This window comes from Camarhynchus parvulus, chromosome 1, assembly GCF_901933205.1.
Source record: "Camarhynchus parvulus chromosome 1, STF_HiC, whole genome shotgun sequence".
Lineage (NCBI taxonomy): Eukaryota > Metazoa > Chordata > Aves > Passeriformes > Thraupidae > Camarhynchus > Camarhynchus parvulus.
In genome coordinates, this window is record NC_044571.1 from 94,876,180 (window position 1) to 94,895,861 (window position 19,682).

Consider the following 19,682-nt stretch of genomic DNA (forward strand, 5'->3'; position numbering starts at 1 on the left):
TTCCTCAAAGTTTCCTGCACTCTTCTGTGGTGAATAGTCCCAACATCTTGTTCTGCAAAAATCTGGTACATCCTGAAAGTCCATCCTGTATCCTAAACAAAGACAAGGCCTTGCAAAATAAAGCAAGGCCAGAACCAAATAATACTGGACTACATAATTTAAGAATGTCCTGAAACATATGAGCAGGGGGAATGATATGAAGTCACAAAATCAGTCTTCTAATATATCCTAATTCTGAGTCCTTTGTTGTACAACCTTAATGATTTTTTTAAATCGGTTGTGTGACTATGATACCTAGGTGAATTGAAGGGTAAGGACTGAAGAGCTGATAGGAAATGGGAAAATATATAGCAGAGTTAAATAAAGTAACTTTAGAAGACACACAATTTAGCTATATTCTTGGAAGAAGCTTGGTTTTGTAAAGGGCAGGATGTGAAGGGTGAAGACCTGAGGAGCCTCTTGGGAGAGGGGGAAAAGTACTAAGGTATTTTCAGCTCAAGGGAAGACAAATTACAGAGGTCTGAACTTTGGTTCCCAGCCCAGAATACACTGAAAATTATCTCGGCAGGCTAAAGACTGGAATAGTCCCTGAAGAATAGACAAAATTTTCCAGCTGTCAATCTGTTATTTTTATTACGTGTGTGTACACATAGGCTGTAGGAAACTGCTGAGAACAGAATCCACCTCTGGTCATTCCCAGTGACAGTCATCAAAAAGTAGAAGCTGCATTTCCAGTTAAGGAAGCATCTTGTTCTGATACAATGCTACAAACATACTGTGAGTTCACTGAAGCATCATATAGAAAATTTTCAGATTGGAAGCAGTCAGGATCATAAAGATAGAAACAGGAGAGGATAATTAAATTATTAACAACCCTTCAGATTTCTTCTAGCATGTACACTTCTCTGGGCAAAACACAGCATTGATGCAGCACAGGATTCCAAACAAATTCATTTTTTCATTCTTTTTATCAGAGGCAGAATTGTTTAATAACTTTCTTTTGAAATAGTAAGGTCCAGCCCCAAACGCTTGGGCGCTGAAGTACGGAGAGATTTTCCAGGAGCCCAGTGACTCCCGCCTCCGTTGGGTGGGGCTTCATTTTGCTCCTGGCAGCAGCTCCTCGGGGGGTAGCTCTTCCCCTGCCGGCTTTCCCTAGGATTTCATGGCAGGGGGCAAAACTTGTGGAGGGAGAATCCTGCCCCCGCAGGATCCCAACCCCCCTCGACATACACACGGCGACGATTAGTTTATTAACAGGTGGTAATTCCGGGAGGCTGGGGGTGGTTCGCTGCCCCCCGCTTTGCGACTCTCTCACCCCCTCTCGGACTGTCGGGGCGGGGGAGGGGCTCCTGCCGCCGGCCCGAGGAGGGGGAGGAGAAGGAGGAAGAGAAGTGTCTGCGGCTCCGCAGGGAAGTGTGTCAAAAAAGACAGACACTACTAAAGGGAAGACGTAGCACTGCTTCATCTGTCTTCACGTGAGTATCTCCTTCCCCTGGTGGGCTTTGGTATAAATGGAAGAGGAATTTCAGCAGGCTCGAGCTAAACAACGTTTCTGTGTAAATACACAACGTGCTTCCTCCTACGTTTTCTCTTGCAGATGGGGCTCAGCTGAACAAGCCCTCCTCTTGAATCCCGTCGTAAGCACCACCATGCGGGAACCGGGCTAGACCTACCAGGGACTGCAGCAAGAGCCTGGGCGGCCCTAAGCAGAAGCGATGAGTTCTGTCCTCTTCTCTGGGATGATTTAAAGATAAAATAAGCTGCTCTGTTAACAATCGGTAAGTGAGCACCCCTGGTTTATCCAGTATAGCTCTAAACCCCTGCACAGGTTGAGTGGATCTCCTGGACAGTGCCTGAACCCATAGGATTGGGTGCCCTGGGAGTGCTTGTTCCCGAGTTTGCCGGCGTCTCTGCCGCGGGACACGTGACGGTTGTCGGGAGACGTTCCACGGTCGGACACGATGGATCTCGGGGGTCTTTTCCAACCTTAACCGTTCCATTATCTTCTTGCGTCATTTCAGACGGGAAAGCTTCCAGCTTTAACGTCGTGTAGAGTTTGTATGCATGCTTCCAATTTTAAAATTTCCTTCAGGCGAATACTGATGGCGGCAGCTGCCAAAAACATTGTTATTCAATGTAAATTACCGCGTATTCAAAGGCAGAGCTAGCTCTTTCAATACATCAGCGTGTTCCTCGGTGAAAGCGCTGAAGGAATTAAACTGAATTTCTAGAGGGATGGAGCCTGCTTCTACAAGCCTCCTTTGAAGAGAACACAATTTTAATCGGTTTTGAGAGCTGGTGAGAAGAGACGTCCCCGACCTTTCCCAGAGATTCCTGGGAACTTCACGGGAAAAAAAATCTTAACACGGCGGTGTAGCCCGGAGCCGGTTCCCGGTGGGGATGAGCCCAACAGAAACCGAAGTGCCGCCACCCCCCGCTTTCCTGGCGGCTCTTGGATGCGCCTGATGCCGCAGGCGGGCGGCCGGCGCCGGGGAGCGGGGCACAGGCCGGGCTGAGGCGCTGCCCGGCTCCGCATGCGGGGCCGGGTGTCGCCACCTCGGGCAGTGGGGAGCGCGGGAGGGTCCGGCGGGCAGCTGTGCACCTCGGCACACAGGTAAGCGGCTCCGGGTGGGGACCCCTGACGGAAGGAAGGCGCCGCCCGACTTTCCCCAGCTGGTCCTGGTGGGCTCGGGGCGGGGGAGCACCCCGCCTTCCCGCAGCCTCCCGGACCAGCTCTGCTGGCAGGCCGGGGCGGCGGGCGGAGCCGCCTTGGGGTCTCCCGCGGGCCGTGAGTCGCGGCGGGCGCGCCGGCGGGAGGCGAGTGCGGGAAGGGGGGATGGATAGGGCGATAAGGGGCGGCGGGGGCCGGTGCTCCCAGGGGGGCAGAGCAGGGCTGGGGGACGGTGAGCTCATGTGGGCAGAATAGCCCCATGCAGGGGGATCCTCCCGGCGGAGCTGACGGCGACCCGTAAGTAAAATTGGACGGGAGATTTCGTGGCGTCTGTTGAATTGCTTGGGTCGGGTAATCCCCGACCGTTTTGCCATGGCTGCCGGTCAGGCAGGTTCGGATAAAAGATTGCTTCTAGCGAGAGTACCGAAAGGGAGCTGCTCCTTGGAAATCCCGAAGGCCTCGGGGAAGGAACAATGGCTCCGTGGGTAGACTCTGCCTTAAGCTATGCAAATCTATTATTTGCATTTGAGGAAAGGAACAAACCCTGGAAGTTTAATGTGCGCTGCCTTTTTTATTTTTTTTTTAACTATTTGTATTATTATTTGACAGCGGGGGTGGTGTTTCAGTTTTAGTTAGAGCAAGTGGTGAGATCAGTCCAGCTACCCTTTCTCAAAATTTCCAGGGAGATGTGCGGCTGGTCTGAGATTTGTGCCTGTTGTGTTGTTACCGACTTGAAACTTTCTGTCTAGTTTTTTTCAATTTTTTTCTCCATCCGTGTTTTACTGATCTATTCTCACATAGTGTGATTGCAGAACTATTAAGATTGAACTTAGTGATGGGATAAGATTACTTATTTTAATGTGGTAATTCAGCTGAACTGTGTGGAAATGTTATAGATAAAAAATATGAAAATGCAACAGAGAAAAGGTATATAAAAATATTTTTCTGGAGAGTGCCATGGTACTACATGGTCACTCCTAAGCTGAAGGAACTAAATCCAGAGAGGTGTTGAAGGAAAAGGAAATGTGCATGGAGCAGGGTTTCCTGCCCATTAACACGCAGTATGCTTGTCTGACTAGGTCTCAGAAGTGATATTTCTGAAAGTAAAATAACTCTCCTTTCACATGTAGGGCTTCACCAGCTGTAACTCTGGTTTTTATTTAACTTAAATAAATTTGCTTACCTTTTTTCCCCAATCTGATGTAGTACCTGCTCCTTTGCCTCATCTGTCTCTGCTGAACTGATACAGTTCATTAAGTTACATTTTAGGCTTATGGCTGTTATTAAGGCAACAGAATTAAAGGTGTCTTAGTCTCAGGTCTCCCTGAAGGTCATATTGGCTTTAGCAGACTTCTCATGCTTGTGGGATATATGAATCATCCCCCGAGGCTCATGAGTCGCCCAGTGTCCTTATCCCTCCCTGTTCAAAGGTAGGAGGAAAAGCTCTTCTCTGGAAGCAGTTGCCAGTTGGGGATTTGCCCATGGGAACAGTTGCAGTGTTCAGTTGAGACACTAGAACCTGAAAGCTGATGGAAAGATCACCAGTACCTGAGTCCTAAGTTATGAACAGGTTGGGAGATACTTTAGTTACAATGGTTTGGGCTAGAACAAGGTGTTGGACAAGACATTATGTTGATATGTACTGTGTATGCTGTTAATGGTTTTAGCAATTATGCAGGGGAGTTGCCTGACTGAAGAGGGCAATACAGAGGGTGAAGTGGTGACAGATCTCCTTTGCAGCCAGAAGTGCTTGAGATGCTTATCCCTCACCTTCTCCTCAAGACTGTGATAGCTTACAAGCAGAGGCAGCTTTAGAAGATTTTAGATGATTGCTTTCTTCTTTAGGTGTTCATTTTTAGATAGAAGCTGTTGTGATAGCTTATTTGTGCCATTAGCACTTCTGTCTCAGACTTGTTCTCTTTGTTGGTTTTTGAGCGTGCTGTGTTGGTGTCTCTTGGTACAAGTTTGGTTTGTCTCCCCAAAACAGGTTTGGAAAAGTTAACATAAACCAGCTTTGGCTGATTTGTGGTTTTCTTCTTGGTGTTGTTTCATATGCTTCTGGGTGTTGATTCAAATACACTGGCCTGGAAGAGGATGCAGTCAGATGGATCATATGAACGTAAAACTTGTGAGACCACCATGAGTCTCAATGAGGTTGTCTACACCACTGACTTAAAAGGGCTTTTGAGGAAAGGCTCTTGGTTTTGTGGTTTTTTTTCTTTTGTTCCTCCACAGTATAGCTTGCTAACCGTAGACAGGATCTAGGTTTGTCTTTGTACATTAACATTTAAGGTTATTTTACTTAAGAGCATAAAAGGTTGGTTTTGCTTCATGTATGATGTGAGGTACTCTGCCTTGGTTCCCTAGTTAAATGCATTTTAGGGATTGGCTCAAAACTTCTTGAAATACCTTTTTTTACAGAGAACTTTCCCTACAGATGTTTGCACTGTTTCAACTAAATCAGTTGAAGTGTGCCCTGTGTTTTGAGGAGGAGTTTAGTTTTTCAAGCTTATGACATGTAATTTGTCTTTCATTTGAATAATTTATTCATCAATTTCTCTAGATTTATAGATAGGCTATAGTATAGTAATACTAATTAATCTATGGGGTAACTGAATGTACAGAATTTTTCCTTTTTCAGAGTGTCTATTTTCTACTGTCAATTTTCTCAAAATACCAGAGGGTGTGTAGAGAATAAACCACCCCCTAAACTTCCCCTTTAATCTAATTTCTTCTACTTTTGCAATACATATGGTTGCTTGCGTACTTATTCCCAGTCTTCAAGGGAAATGAAAATAAAGCTACTTGAACATATTATTTGCTGTTTGAATTTTCTAAAGCTTAAATTTTTCTTTTACCCTCCTTCCAGAAGAGCCTAAAACCTCAGCTTTTCTTGATTTGATGTATATTGAAGTCTAGAGGAAAATAAGATGTGCATGCTGTTGTTTTCTTTATAAGTCTCTTTTCAGCCGCTCTCACTTTGCAGTTTAGTGTATTAATCACTGATACCAATACCAGTAGTGGTATTTGTGCAGAGAGGTTGAAAAGTGATGGGCAGTATTAGCTAGCATGGGCTGTAAGGCAAAAGCAGGGAATGCGTGGGTTGCATGCAGTGTTACGACCTTTTGAAAAATGGGTTGAAAAAATGCAGGTACAGAATGTGATAAAATACTCTGCAGCAGTAGTTCTTGCTTGCTGCGTTCCGGCTGTGTTCTGTACCTATCATTCTGAAATACCATGTTCTTTTAAAGTTTATTTTTCTCAGCTGGATTGGCTCTTCAGTGTTCCAGGCTTGGTTGTTCTTTGGTCTTGAAGGCAAAAATGATGCCTTGGTATCCTGTGAGGAAGACCCCTTTACAGCACTGTCACAGAGTAAGAGACCTGTGAGTGTCCCTGGATAATAACCTAAACTTGTGTGGAACTGTTCAGTTACCTCTGCTCCCAGCCCTAACAGCGGCAGTAAAACTGGAGTATGGTGTGCTGGGGTTTTTTTAACATTCTAGTGTAAAAGGAGAGCCAGGAAGAGTAAGGAAAAAAAATGGAATACCTTCCACTTGCCCTGACTTTGATGAAGGGAAGGCTGGAAAGCCTGCAGAGCCAGTTGATCTTCCATTCTGTTAGGAAGGCCAGAATGGAATAATCTAGGAGCTGGTTTTAAGGGCAGGCAGGAGTGAAATTATGGTCTCTCTTAATCACTGAAACTCTTAATATCTCTTGATTTATAGTGTAAGTTTCCATTTCCTGAGCTGCAGTATTGCTTTCTTTTGGGCCACTAGCCAGTAGGAAACTTTACTTGTGAGGTGTGTGGCTAGCAGTCTTAGATTTGCACAGACTCTTCAACTCACTTTTAAAAGAATAGTTTTAGCCCTTGTTGTGAGTGCAGGTCAGAAACACTAAAATAGGGATCTACTGCAGAGCTTAGAAAAGTTCTTTGTTGGACTGGATCTGCAGACTGACATTTGCATTGCAGAGGTATCCAGACGCTGCTTGTTTTCCCTGCTTTGTGGAGTCCTGAGGCCAGCAGTGAAATGAGAATGGTGTGGGGGGCATAAGCTTTACCCTGGGCCCCAGCAGAGGTGGGCAGAGGAAATGTGATGGCCATTTAATCGTCAATACGGAATATGTGTGTGTGTGTGCGTGTTTATAAAATACAAATTGCATCACATGTGGGATGAGGGGAGAAGTCCCTTTCTCAGAGTAATAAAGATATTTAAGTTCTGGTTTTGCCATGATCTTTTTTTTTCTTATTTTTTCCCCTCATGTAATTGTAAGTTAACATAACTCCCTCCTGGGCAGGTAATTTTTAAAGGTGGGTTGTGCTGACAGTTTTTTGCCTGCAGGATGACGTGTGGGGGGAATTGACCTGTTTCAGAGCAGTGGCATCCAAGCGCAATGCAAGGGAAGATCCTGTGGGTTTTTCTCACTGCAGTGAAGAGACAGGAATATGTTTGCTGGCAAGGAGCTGTTGGTGAATGAAACCTTGTTCATCATTTGCCAGTTAAGACAGGTATTTCCTGGTTCTTCTAAGTTACAGAACCTGCCGACCTCGTATCATCCACCCGTGTTGCATCTGAGCACCCTGGAAACATTTCTGTCTCTGCAGTGCTTGGGTAGTCTGAAGTTGATGTGTGGGACTAAGATCAGGAGAGGGTGGTGTAGATGTGAGATAGGCTGTAAGGTTTGTTTGAACACATTTGCACAAGATTAAATGGAGACATAATATTAAATCCACTTGGTGAAGCATAGGAACAAGTTAGGATTTGTCCAGATTGCTGAATGTGCACAAGGCTTGCTGGCATGTGGTAGCTAGTCTTGATTGGGCCCCTTGTGTAGACAAGTTACTGCCTTCTCATTTTCTATCTGGAAAAACCCTGGGTTGTTTTGTTGTTGTTGTTGTTTGTTTGTTTTAATTTTCTCTTGCAGGAAACTGTTAAAACTATGGCTAGCTTTGCCATATTTAATAAGTCAGGGCGACGCTTGTCTCAGCTTAGAAGCTGGAGTGCTCTATGACCCCCCTTCACTACCTCCCAGTTTTACAGCCACCCATGGCAGTTTTAATTCTCCATTCTCAGAAAGTTGAGATGCAGGGGTGTGGGTGCACAATGGGAATGAAACGCAAAACAGCCATGAAATACTGCTTTTAAGTAATAATCTCCTGCTGTCCCTGCTGGAGACAGAACTGGGCTGGATGGACACTGACTAGCAGAGTGTTTCTTGTGCTTTCATTGCTCGCCTTGTGCTGTGGAGCACAGGCCAGGTATGTAAACTGGGTTTTGAGTAGCCAGGTGATTAAAATGCTGGTTAGTGTACATACCATTAGTACAGTTTCTCAAGAGTGACTGCCTTTTCTTGCAGTACATGTTAAGGAAATACTGTTAATTCATTTTCATTGAAACAAATTGAATGGAATAGTTATTTTCATTCTTGTGTGCTAATGGCACACTATAATTTGTTTTCAACTTGGGACATTGGTTCTTAGATGGCTCAGCCTCCAGCTAAGGTAGATTTTATATTTAAGATTTCTAACCTAAATAGAAAATGTTGTTCAGAGCTTTGCAGAAAGAAATGTAAAGTGAAGTAGAATATCTCATTCTTCAGTTTTCACAGAGAACATTACTTATAATAAATACTGGTTAGTGTTGAAGTGACTTTTTTGAAGCAGGTGTTGGCTAACACTACCTGTTAAGTGGTTGAAAGGGTATCTAGGTTGTTGAACTTCATACAGCTCTTCTGGGAAATTTGGACACTTGTATGTTTGTACAAGCCATTTCAAAATTAGAGCACTTTTTTCTTCCTCAGTGGCTAGATGCTCTTGTGATACCTGTACCACACAGCTGTGTGACAAGATAAAATGAAACCATATTTTTGATGTCTTTATGTTGTATGTACTTTCTGATATTTAATGAGAAATGAATTTATAGAGTTTTTTTGTTCTACTCAGCCTCGTGTTCATTTTTCAAAACTTGAGGAGGTCTCAAATACACTAAGTTCCTGTTCTCTCGCATTTGACTGAAATCAGCCAAAGGAGTTCAAAAGTTCTTCAGGGAAGGAAAGAGGAGGGCATGCATGCACACAAACAGGGTATGGTTGCATAAATTTCATTTCATGCTGAGAACACATGCAATAAAACAGAACAAAAAGCCTTTTACCATATGGCATTTCATGGTCTAATGGAGTTGTGCGTTGTCTGTGGCATGGACAGCAATATGATAGGGCATGGTGGTGCTGGAGGCTAAACTGCATTTGGCGCGGTCAGGGTAGCAAGAAAAGATGTCAGTAGGCAGCACAGCAGGTGCAGTGTATATTGCTCTAGAGGACTTCAAGTTTTATGCTGAAGGAAATATTAGACTTTGTGTTTTAGTACTGGTGCAGCATGGGCCAGTTTGGTTATGGGAGAGCAGATCTGTGCCACAAAATCCATTGCCCTGCTGTGATCTCAAAGGAGCGTGAGCCCTGTCTTACTGGACTCTTACTCTCTTGTCATCAGAGGAGACACTCTCATGCAGCCCTGAGCATATCCAGTGCTCAGAAAAGATCAGGTAGAGAGGATAGTTAATCTGTTTAAAGATACTGTGGTCCTGAAGAAGCTCCTCTTAATTTTGCTGTAGCATTTAAGGGCTGGTGAAACAGAATTGAACAGCAAAATCAAATGCTCTGTTTCACCTACAACAAACCAGACTTGGATTGTAAAGGAGCAAAACAAACTGGCAGAGGGAGCTGTGATATGCAGGAGAAGGTACTGTGTGAAGCCGCTGCTGTAGCAGAGACCAGGCTGTGTGCCTCTCGCTTTCCTGCCTGGCTGCCCTTATACCTCCTTGCTCTCATCTGGGCTTCTAGGAATTTTAGCAGCCCTGAGCAGGAGGGCTGTGAGACTTGCAGGGAGGGTGCGTGGGTGGGGTGACAGGCACCTTTAACTCTCCGAAGTTTTAGGCATGACTGTCCTTTTCAGTTAATAAAAAAAAAAATTTAAAAAGGAAGCAGTATGTCAGTGTTGGGGAGGAAAGGTGTTGTGTTTAACCCTCAGTGAGGATTGAGGTCTGAAAGTCTTGTAAATGGGTGTCTCTGTGTAGCTCTGAGAAAAGCATATAAGCTTTCCCAGCATGCTGTAGTGACTAATGTAGGCAGCTTTCCTCTCAGACAGATGGCAGTTGAAGATTACTATCAGATATAATTAGCTTTCCTCTTGCATAGGTAAGAAAACTGAAGTGTATAATTTAAGGCTATGAGCTTCACTGTAAGACAGATACCCATTAAAAGTTTGCGCTGCAGTACAGATTGCTGTAGCATCACTTTATTGCTCTGAATACACAGAAGTACCTAAATGAACATGTGCAAACTTTTCTGCAAGGAGCTGAATTCTGTTACAGCAACTAACAGTTGTCCTGTGAAAAATTCCAGTTCTGGGTTTACACTGTTTACCCTGCTCATTTGTTCTTTGTTATGAATTTGATTTCAGCTTTGTTTAACGAAACACGGTGAATGATACTCTAAATGCTAAACTCCGGTACACCTTCATCTGCGTTCCACCTGGGAAGCTCACTACCTTACAAACAATTTTTTTTTTTTTTTTTATACATTTTTATGCATGTAGACTCACTGGTAACCTTTTCCATTCAGAGAAGATGCCAGGACTTTACACAGTGTTGAATGTTGTACAGGCCTACATTTTTCTACAGTGCTGTGTATCTTGTAGCTGTCAGTCCTCAGGATATGCACTGTTTGAATATTCTATGTGGTAGTTTTTCTGTCACATTTAAAAAACAAAACAAAGCACTAAAAGCATTTAGGGGATCAGATACAGGCTCTGATGCAAACTATATGACTTTTTTTGTGAGTTCTAAAATATTTTATGTCCACAGAGCATTCTCATGATTACAAAGTAGCTCATTAGAACTTTTCTTATGGGTGGTTTTGTTGTTATTGTAAATACTGTATTTGAGTTTCAGTACTAAGAAAACAAAGCTGTGTATAAAGAAGGCTTGTGAAAAGTCTTAATGTTTACAATATTCAAGTTTTTCTTTCCAGTGTGGCACTGTCAGTTTTGGGTTAGTTTTCTGATGGTAGTTAGCACTGAAGTTTTGTGTTCTGATTTTCATCCAAAGGCAAAATTAGTGCGTTCGTTGAGAGCACTGGGAAATGTAAGGGTTTAACATTATCAGGGAAGCTGCTCAAACTGCTGGTACACTGCAGATTTCTCCTGAGCTGGCAGGATCCCTGCTTGTAAGAAGCTTCCAAGATTTTGTAGTAGTGTGGGGTAAGTGCTACCACTTGTCTCCATTTTCATCCCCTCCTGAATTAATTTAGCTTAACACTTTTCACTCACTTGTTTTGCTGCATTCCTGAGAATCCCAGAGCTCTCTTCTGCACAGATGCCTTGCAGCAGATTGACTCGCAGAATTTGCTGCTGGGGCAAATCGAATCACATACAGCTGGGGATTTTTTTGGTCGTTGGTTTGGAGCATTTTTTGGGGTGGTGGTGGTATTGGGGGTTTTTTTATTTTTCTTTGGTAGTTGAGGCAAGACCGGGAGCAACACAGCAAAAATGAAGAAATGTATTGTGTTTGGGGCTCTGACTACAGACATGCTTGGCATGTTATTTAAATGAAAATTTAACTGTTCAGTTTTGTATGCTGGCCAGGTGCATGTTCACACCTATTTTTTGGGCTTCTTAATCCATACAAATCTGCTTAATGTAACCTGTTCCTTTTTAAAGTGTGGGGACATATGGACAATAAAAATTACAGTAAAAAGCTGTGCCATCTAATGATGGCAGTCGTAGTGCATTTGTAATTTATTATGACTGGGATTTACAAATGTTACTGTGAAAACTAGTCATACAAGAAGCACCTGGTTCTATTTAGGGACAGATTCTGACGCCGGTATGCATCAGAATTGATACTGTTACAGTGAAGTAAGAAAATAGTCTGATCTACTCGGGATTTATTGGCAGTGTAGATGGGGGGGGTATTTAATTCTTCAGGTGCTGGCAGTGAAGATAGTAAATTAGCCCTCTATTATCCATTGGGGAAAAAAAGGCAACAAAAACCCCACCATGTTTTTTCCATGCCCTTGAGAGCCCTAATTTTGCTTGTGAGTGGGCTTTGGTGTTGTGGTTCTTTGTGTGTTTTGTTTCCTTGGATTTTTTTGAGGGGGATTTATTTTAATCTGGTGTTAAGATTTATTCTTTGTTTCCCCCTAACTGACTGGTAGATTTAGTTTTATAATTCCAGCCATTTTAGTGAGAGCTGACATTAAATCACTAGCTCCAAATCAGTCAGGCTGTTTTAGATATGCTAGGCATTGTTAGAAGACAAAGTGTGGCTTGTTTTAAGGTGAACTTAATGCTGAAATGAATGTGCACATAGAATAAATACAGATCAAATTTTCCGGTTGGGCCTTTAATTTGCTTAGATTGATCATAGTTCCTTGAGGAAGAAATGATGTGCTGGATAGGATTTGTAACTGAACTGTTTTGAAACCTGACTAATTTGCCTTTTCCCAGCCATTTCTCTTACTTTTTTCCATTTTTTTCTCTCTGGGCAACCTAAGAAGGATTGCTGGTTTGACCTCAATCCTCTAACTCTGCAGGCACTTACGGACAAAGCAGTGGTGTGAATGAGTAACTGATTTAGTACTGGGTTGCATATCTTTCTATTAATAATTTTCTATTTTTTTCAATTTTCAGTTTTTTCTTTTTTTCATTATGTAGTATTTCTGTGGTCTTGGCCTTTTTAAAAGGAGATGAAGAAGCAAACCAACTCAATCATGGTGCTCTGTTCTTTCCAGGAAGAGCAACTCAAGTTGACTGAAACCTTTCAGTTGTGTAAGTCAAAGTATGAGAAAAGAATGACCTGAACTCTGATCCCCAGAACATGTTTTGTGGTTGTTTATATTTCAGTCCCTTCTGGAAAAACAGCTGAAAGAAAAGGGAAGGAGCAGTGTTGTCACCACAGCTTGCAGAAGACCTGCCTGGATTTATAGTACTCTGTTTCTTTGTTCTTTATTATACAGACACCTATGATGTGTAAAATATAATTAGCAACCTAGCTTAGGTTGGCTAAAACTTTAAAGGTTAATCTGGGGGAACGTAAGAGGGCTAGGAAAAAATCTATCAGCTAAGGTTGTATTACTGACTTTGTGTGTGTGGGTTTCATGGGTTTTTTTTTTAGATATAGTTAGAGCTGGGTTTTTTTTATGTTTGGTTGAAGCTTTGGGAGTTAAGGAAGCAGAGCTATTTGTGCTCAGCTCATACTTGTGTTTGACTTTGTGTGCACAGGTTAGCTTCTGACCAAACCCCAAATAATTGTTTGTGTACTGCATGGCATCTCTGTGGCTGCTGGCCGTGATAGAAATTGCTCATCTGTTTTCTGAGTCCATGGGAGGAGGAAGAAGGGAAAGGAAGTGAAATGTGCTGATGGGAGGGCTGTAGAGGGTCAGGACAGGGAAAGCATATGGAAAAGTCTCTTCCCAACTTACCTGTGCCTTTGCATAGATTGTCTGTCTGCCTCTTGTCCTCCCTCATCTCAAGGCACAAAGACAGGCAAGAAGATGAGACTGTGGACTTGATCTTACTCTTGATTGTAATTATAGGCAAGGTTTCTCGAAATCTATGATACTGACAAAGTACCAGTTAGATGAGAACCCGGTAGTTACTATTCTCTTTCTCCTCAAAGCCACAAGTTGGATTTGGATCTATCCAGGGCTGACTTTTAAGCTTGAGTTAGCAGTATTTAACAGTGTGTCCATTATTGGACTAAATCCTAAGCCATCTTGGAACATTAAAGAATATTGTTTTCTATCTTGAAGGGAAAAAATAATTAAAAATAAAATTTACCAGATGAAAAATATCAGTTCAGTTATCTTTTTGTTTTGTGCTTGCAGTTTTAGTTGTATGTGTGCACCATGCTATTGGAGCATTCTGTCACCTTGAGCTGGTGCCAGGGATCCACACTGCACTATGATAATCAGCCAAAATACTAGCTCAGATCTGAAGGGTGGCTTAGCAACCCTATGATAGCCCCAAGCTGGAGGTGAAATATTCTGCCTCTCAGCAGGGCTAAAGAGCTCAGCCTGGATTCTGTTCCTATTCAAGGGCCATTTCTGTGGAACCCCAATGCCTGTGCTCCCTTGTAGTTTGCTCACCAGGATTTTCTGGCAGGATGCACTGGCTGATGGTTTGTGCTTCTGTTTGTCACCTGTGGAGCTGGTATTTCATGTCAGTTAGAAGTGATGTGAAATTTTGCATCAGTAGGCTTAAAAGTGATATCTCTGTGAAACAGTGCACATAATTGATTGTGGTGCCTCTGAGAACAGGATCACAGCATTTTCTTTTGCAGCCAAATCGGGACCTCTTTTAGTAAGCTTTAAAAAGCTTGTAACTTGACCTAGGCTTGTACACATGCCTTTTTGCTCTCTAAGAAGCAGTCTGATGAGTGCATGCAGCCTCTAATTTCTTTCTGATTCTGCCCCCACTGTGGGGTATATGTAAGAGCTCCTGGGTCCTCAGGCAGAATGAGGGAGGAAGAGGGGAAAAAGCAGTTAACCACTGAACAGATGACACCTTATCTCATACAGTAAGAAAAAGGGAGTCTGAGCATGGTGATGAGACTGTAAGTTAGGACATGCGGGCCTTTTGCAGCTTTTGCCAAACCCTCTGTATTGATGACATGTCTTTGAAGGCTACAAATTTGTGTTTTTCTGATCATTTTTGATCTGCTGAGCTGAGAATCTGTGGAGCTGGAGATAAGGATTGGAGAGCTATAGGTGCTGTCATTTGTTCTGCCCAAAACATAGAGATGAGCTGTGCTTGTTCCTGCAGCCTTTGGGAAGGCAGCTAACTTTCCTCTTCCACCAGATGTGCTGTCTAGGTAAATTAGTATTAGAGGGGGTGAAAGTACAATAGACTTAACTGGACTTGAAATCTTTATCAGTGTCCTTTAGCCAAAGGATATGCTTCTGTGGGAAGAGTTTCTGAAATTATAAATATGTCCGCACAGCCACACCAGTGGGAAAGTGCTGCATAGATCTTGTAGACTCTAGACAAAAGCAAACTGAAATAGCAATCATCGCTGAAAAATACTAAGTTGCTTTTTCATTTTGCTTGGCCCAGCTGGGAATTATGCTCTGAAGAACACAATACCAGTGTCCGTTTTTGAAAGACGAAAATGGAATAAAAGAATCCTGAATTGTCCACAAAGTAATAAATGTATTGCTGTCTCTTGTGGTACAGAATATGTTTCACCATTAGCAGGATGATGAAGGGGAGGGAGATAAGCACTTAGGCCCTAAAACCAATCTATTGCAGCCTGTTCTGAAATGCTGCACAAGGTCAAAGATGTACACAGCTCTAGTTTGTGTCTCCATAGTAAATTAATGTCAACAGAGGCTGCGTTTCTGGCTGTGGGAACTGATAAAGAATAAAGATTTCACTAAATATTTTAAACATCTCTACCACTGGGATGTCATATCTATTGGACATTGCTTGCTGTTGGGTACTTGGAGAAAAGGTTATCTTGCTATTTGTTGTCAGGCTTGCTGCAATATTTGGGCAGAGAGGAAATGATAGGGGAAACATTGGAAACTTTCCTTAACAGAGAGAAGTTGTGTTTGGAGAAAGACTGTCTTTTTTTTTCTTCTTCTTTTTTTTTTCTCAGATACCTTGCATACTGTGGAAGTAAAATGGGTAGCTTGGTGTTTTCTTGGAGAGGCAGAAGGCGTCAGTTGTCATAGATAGCAAATTGTTCCTCTGTTGCTTATCCCCATGTTGTTGGAAGAGATGAGGGCAGAAAGTGTTTTATCTTCCAGTGCAGGGAGTAACTTTGGTAGCAGTTACTTGTATGTGTTGTGTGATGTGGTGTGATGCTAGCAGCCCTTAGTGACATTTTGACACAGTAAAACCTTAGGGTTTTTTAGCATCGTGGTTTGTACAGGTTTTCAGGAACAGGAATAACTGCTTTGGTTTGGTGTGGGGCACGACAGGTTAACAAGAACCTTTTCCAATTCTGATGCTGCTAAATGTAAAACTTCAAAAGTACAACTTCAAAACCAAGTCTGCGTTGTTGGAGAGTTAGAAAACTAGTTTTAACTGAGCCACTTTACTAGGATAACTCAATACCTCTTGCTTAAACAATATTTCTGAGGACTTTTTGTTTCTTAAACTAAAATGAAAAACAACATTAGAAATCATGAGAATTTCAGGTGCATGGGAGTGAGGGAAAGCACTAGACTGACTCAGCCACTTCAGTACCTTTTAGACTGTGTGGCGGTGCTGTTGTGTAGTCTCTGCAGCATTCCCTTCCTGAAGAGGGGGAAAATGAACGTGCGATGCAATTAGGCACATACTTAGAGCAGGAGCTGAAAGAGTGAATAGTGTGAATAGATGAATAGTGTTTAGATTTGGCAGAATACATCTGTGCCATAATGTGCTCAGGTTTTACAGCTTGAGAAAGATGATGATGTGAGAGCTCCTTCTTCGATTATCTTTTTGCTGCATGGTTGTTTCACCAGGCATGTGCTACATCCTGACCAAAAGGAAGCCGTGCTGCAGGTCACAAGCTCAAACCCACAAAATACTGACTACATCTTAAAAATTCTGATGTTTCTTTTTAAACCTTTATTAGGTTTTTATGTGCTTTTTGTGCTATCCCTTTAAATTTCAAGGTCTGCTCAAAGCATATTTTCAGGCATATCTTCAGCATATTTTCCTCCCCCAAAGCTACAAGGGCTAGAAATCTGAGGTCCCAGTGAGCTGAAATTTTCAAGCTGTCACTTAATGGCACCAGCAAAGAACTTGCATTGTCTTGTGACAGTTTATGGAGCTAAGATTGTTTTAAGGTGCTTAGTATTTAATTTAGTAGTAGCCACTTTATAGTTAAATACTTATTATCTCAACTTCAGTAGTAGTCAGAAGTACTTTAGAAAATAAGTGGAACAGATGGAAGAGCTTCCTGCATTGTTCTATTAACACTAGTAATTTTTAAGGAAGAAAGGGAGGCTTATGAGCATTATGAAAGAAAGGTGATGGTAGTGTGGTAGCATTTGACTGCCTGGTCCAACAGCTGTAGATTCCTGCAGGGTTCATTCTGTGGCATCACTGCATTGACTGCAAGTGTAAGTTGGAAGATAAAGAGAGGGTGTGAGATAGTGGCTCATAGCAGATACCATACTGTACTAGAATAAAAACTAATTGTAGGTAATGATTTGCCTCTGACAAGGATTGGGATTCCTTGCTTCCATCAAGGGAAGAAAATATTACCCTCAGGTCTTACATAGTTGATAGATCATATACCCAAATGAGTTTTTCTGGTGGGTCGGTGGGAGCTTGGGGGAATCTGTCTGTCAATAGGAGATACAGGCTGATCTCTGAGGTTGTCTTAATACCGTAACAGAGTCAGTCTTGTCTAATTCTGTAATTGTAACTCTGTCCTCTGGGGGAGGTGGGAAGTTGACCCACAGAAGTTAGCTTAGATTACTATTAAAAAAATGCTCATGCATTTTTTGCAGCCCTTCCATATTCCATTGGTTGCTTTTAGAAAATTGACCAGCTGACACCATGATCATCAGGCATGGTCGTACTGGGTTCCTTGTTCCTTTCATTGTGGAGATCGCTGTAGGATTTTAAGAAAGAGGAGGAAATTGAATAGTTGAGTTCCAGCATTGTCTTCTTTATTTTGCTTAACTCTGATTGACATTGACCTAAGGGAAGGAACCATGGCCTCTGTCACTTGGGTTGATGGGCTTAAATCAATCTGCTGGCTCTTGTATTGAAGTGAATAAAATGGAATGGAACTGCTGTTTTTCATCTGAACTGTGTCTTCTTAATTCCCTATTTTCTTGCATCTCTGACTATGGGGATTTTCTAGTGCAATATTTGTATTGTAGGCGTTTGTTTCCCTTTGATTAACTTTCTACAACACTCAGCTGGTTTAAAATAGGAAGGAAGAGTTGGAAGATGCTGTCATCATTAAAAATACTCCCAGAATAATTTCTTCTGTAAACAAGGCAATGGTTCTGTTTACTAAATCAGATTAAGAAAAACAGTCTTCTTAGTGAAGACTTTCTTGGCTGCAGAACTTTCAAACATGGAATGAAGCCAGGCACTGGGGGATGGGATGGTGCGAAGACACTTATATAATTAAAGACCATTTGATGTGTCTAAGGGCTGTGTTAGGTACACTCTTAATGACTGGCTGTTTGGAGCTGGGGTGGACTCATTATCACATCTGTGCCAGGCTGAGTGTAAAACACGGGAAGTTGTTACAGATCCTTATGATCCTGTTTGAAGAATGATGCTGACTTCTGTTCTTGTGTTTTAATGATTTTTTTTATGCAGACTGTATGAATGTCTTTGTAAATAGTTTGCAAGTCAACCAATTTCTTTTCTCCTCTGTGAAAAATACTGTTACAAATAATATTTTTGGTTTTTAGTAGATCCTTTATGGGCTGCTTTTCCTTGTCTTTTCTCTGTTTTGTAGCTTGGTCTGACTCTTCAGCAAGGTTCTTTCTTACACTGAAGTCAGCAAAATCAGCAATTTAATCAGTTACTAGTTTAGCAACTTTGTCTAAACAGCTGGTTTGTCATGTTCTGTTTAGCTGAAGTTTGCATTGATTGAATTAGGGAGTAAGGCTAAACACTTGAGTGGGATGTTTTGGCAAACCTTTTTAAAGCAGGAGGGGATAACAATACTAATAGTGAAAGGAAAAAAGCTACTAGAGAGTGCAGTGTCTTTTTCAAGTAAATAATAGCATCACTTAGGTTGGAAAAGATCAGGGAGTGCAACCATTAGCCCTGCACTGCCAGATCCACCACTCAAACATGTCCTCAATGTCACACCTAGATGTCTTTTATAATACATTCAGAAATGGTGACTCAACCACTTCCCTAGGCAGACTGTTCAGTGCTGGACAACCCCTTCAAAATTTTTTTTTTTCCTGATACCTAATTTAAATGTCTGCTGCTGCAACTTTAGGCTTTTTCTGCTTGTCCTGCCACTTGCTGCCTGGGAGAAGAGACTGACTCCCACCTTACTACAAATCCATTTCAGGTGGTGTAGAGAGTGACAAGGTCCCCACTGAGCTGCTGCTTCTCCAGACACTTCACCAGCTTTGTCCTTCTCTGGACTTGCTCTGGCACCTCAGTGTCTGTCTTGCCGTCAGGGGCCCAAAACTGACCAGAGGGTTCAAGGTGTGGCCTCACCAGTCCTGAGAACAGAGGAGGGAATGCTCTCTTTCCTCATCTCACTGGCCACACTTGCTGATCCAGGCCAGGATGGCATTGACCTTCTTAGCCATGTGGGCACAGACTGGCTCACGTTCAGCCAATGCTGACCAGCACTCCCAGGTTCTTTTCTGCCAGACAGCTTTCCAGCCATTCTTCCCCCAGCCTGTAGTGCTTATTGAGTTGTTGTGACCCAGACAGAGGAGTTCAACTTGGCCTTGTTGAACCTCCTCCAGTTGACTTTGGCACATTGATCCAGCCTGTCCAGATTGTTCTGCAGAGCCTTCCTGCAGTCCAGCAGATGAACGCTCCCACTCAGCTTGGTGTTACCTGCAAAGTGAGAATCAGTCAATCCCCTTGTCCAGACCGTATCCTTTCTTTAAAAATATTAAACAGGATTTAGCCCTGGGAACCCCACTACTGACTGGCTGCCAGTTGGATGTAACTCTGTTCTCCACCTGCGTTTGGGCTCAGCCAGCCAGCTTTTTCCCCAGTGGAGGGCACACCCGTCCAAACCATGTGCAGCCAGTTTGTCCAGGAGAATGCTGTGGGAAATGCTGTCTAAGGCTTTATGAAGCATTTGGTACCCAGCATACACAGCCTTTCCCTCATCCTCTGTGCAGGGCACCCTGTCATATAAGGAGATCAGGTTGGTCAAGCCAGACCTGCCTTTCATAAACCCATGCTGCTGGGCCTGATCCCTTGCTTGTATGTGTCTTGTCGTGGCACTCGACATTATGAGCCAGTTGCTGTTAATGACACATGACTAAACCTGATAGGTGAGTTTTCCTCTAT

General features: G+C 42.7%; 1 protein-coding gene across 7 annotated transcripts in view; it reads left to right on the plus strand.

Moving 5' to 3' along the window:
* The first annotated feature begins 1,007 nt into the window (after positions 1–1,007).
* Positions 1,008–19,682, plus strand: part of ST3GAL6 (ST3 beta-galactoside alpha-2,3-sialyltransferase 6) — a 41,014-nt gene continuing 22,339 nt past the window's right edge. For 2 of the 7 annotated variants that reach the window (XR_004061179.1, XM_030959826.1), the window contains exons 1-2: positions 1,079–1,475; positions 1,598–1,778. Coding sequence is in view for 1 of the 7 variants with exons in the window: in XM_030959884.1 (XP_030815744.1) it covers positions 3,044–3,152 (109 nt within the window). In the remaining 6 variants the exon portion in view is untranslated. Of the gene's footprint in view, positions 1,476–1,597; positions 1,779–1,804; positions 2,615–2,838; positions 3,153–19,682 lie in introns of those variants that run through there. The other 5 variants (XM_030959866.1, XM_030959856.1, XM_030959838.1 and 2 more) reach the window with 5 other exon arrangements.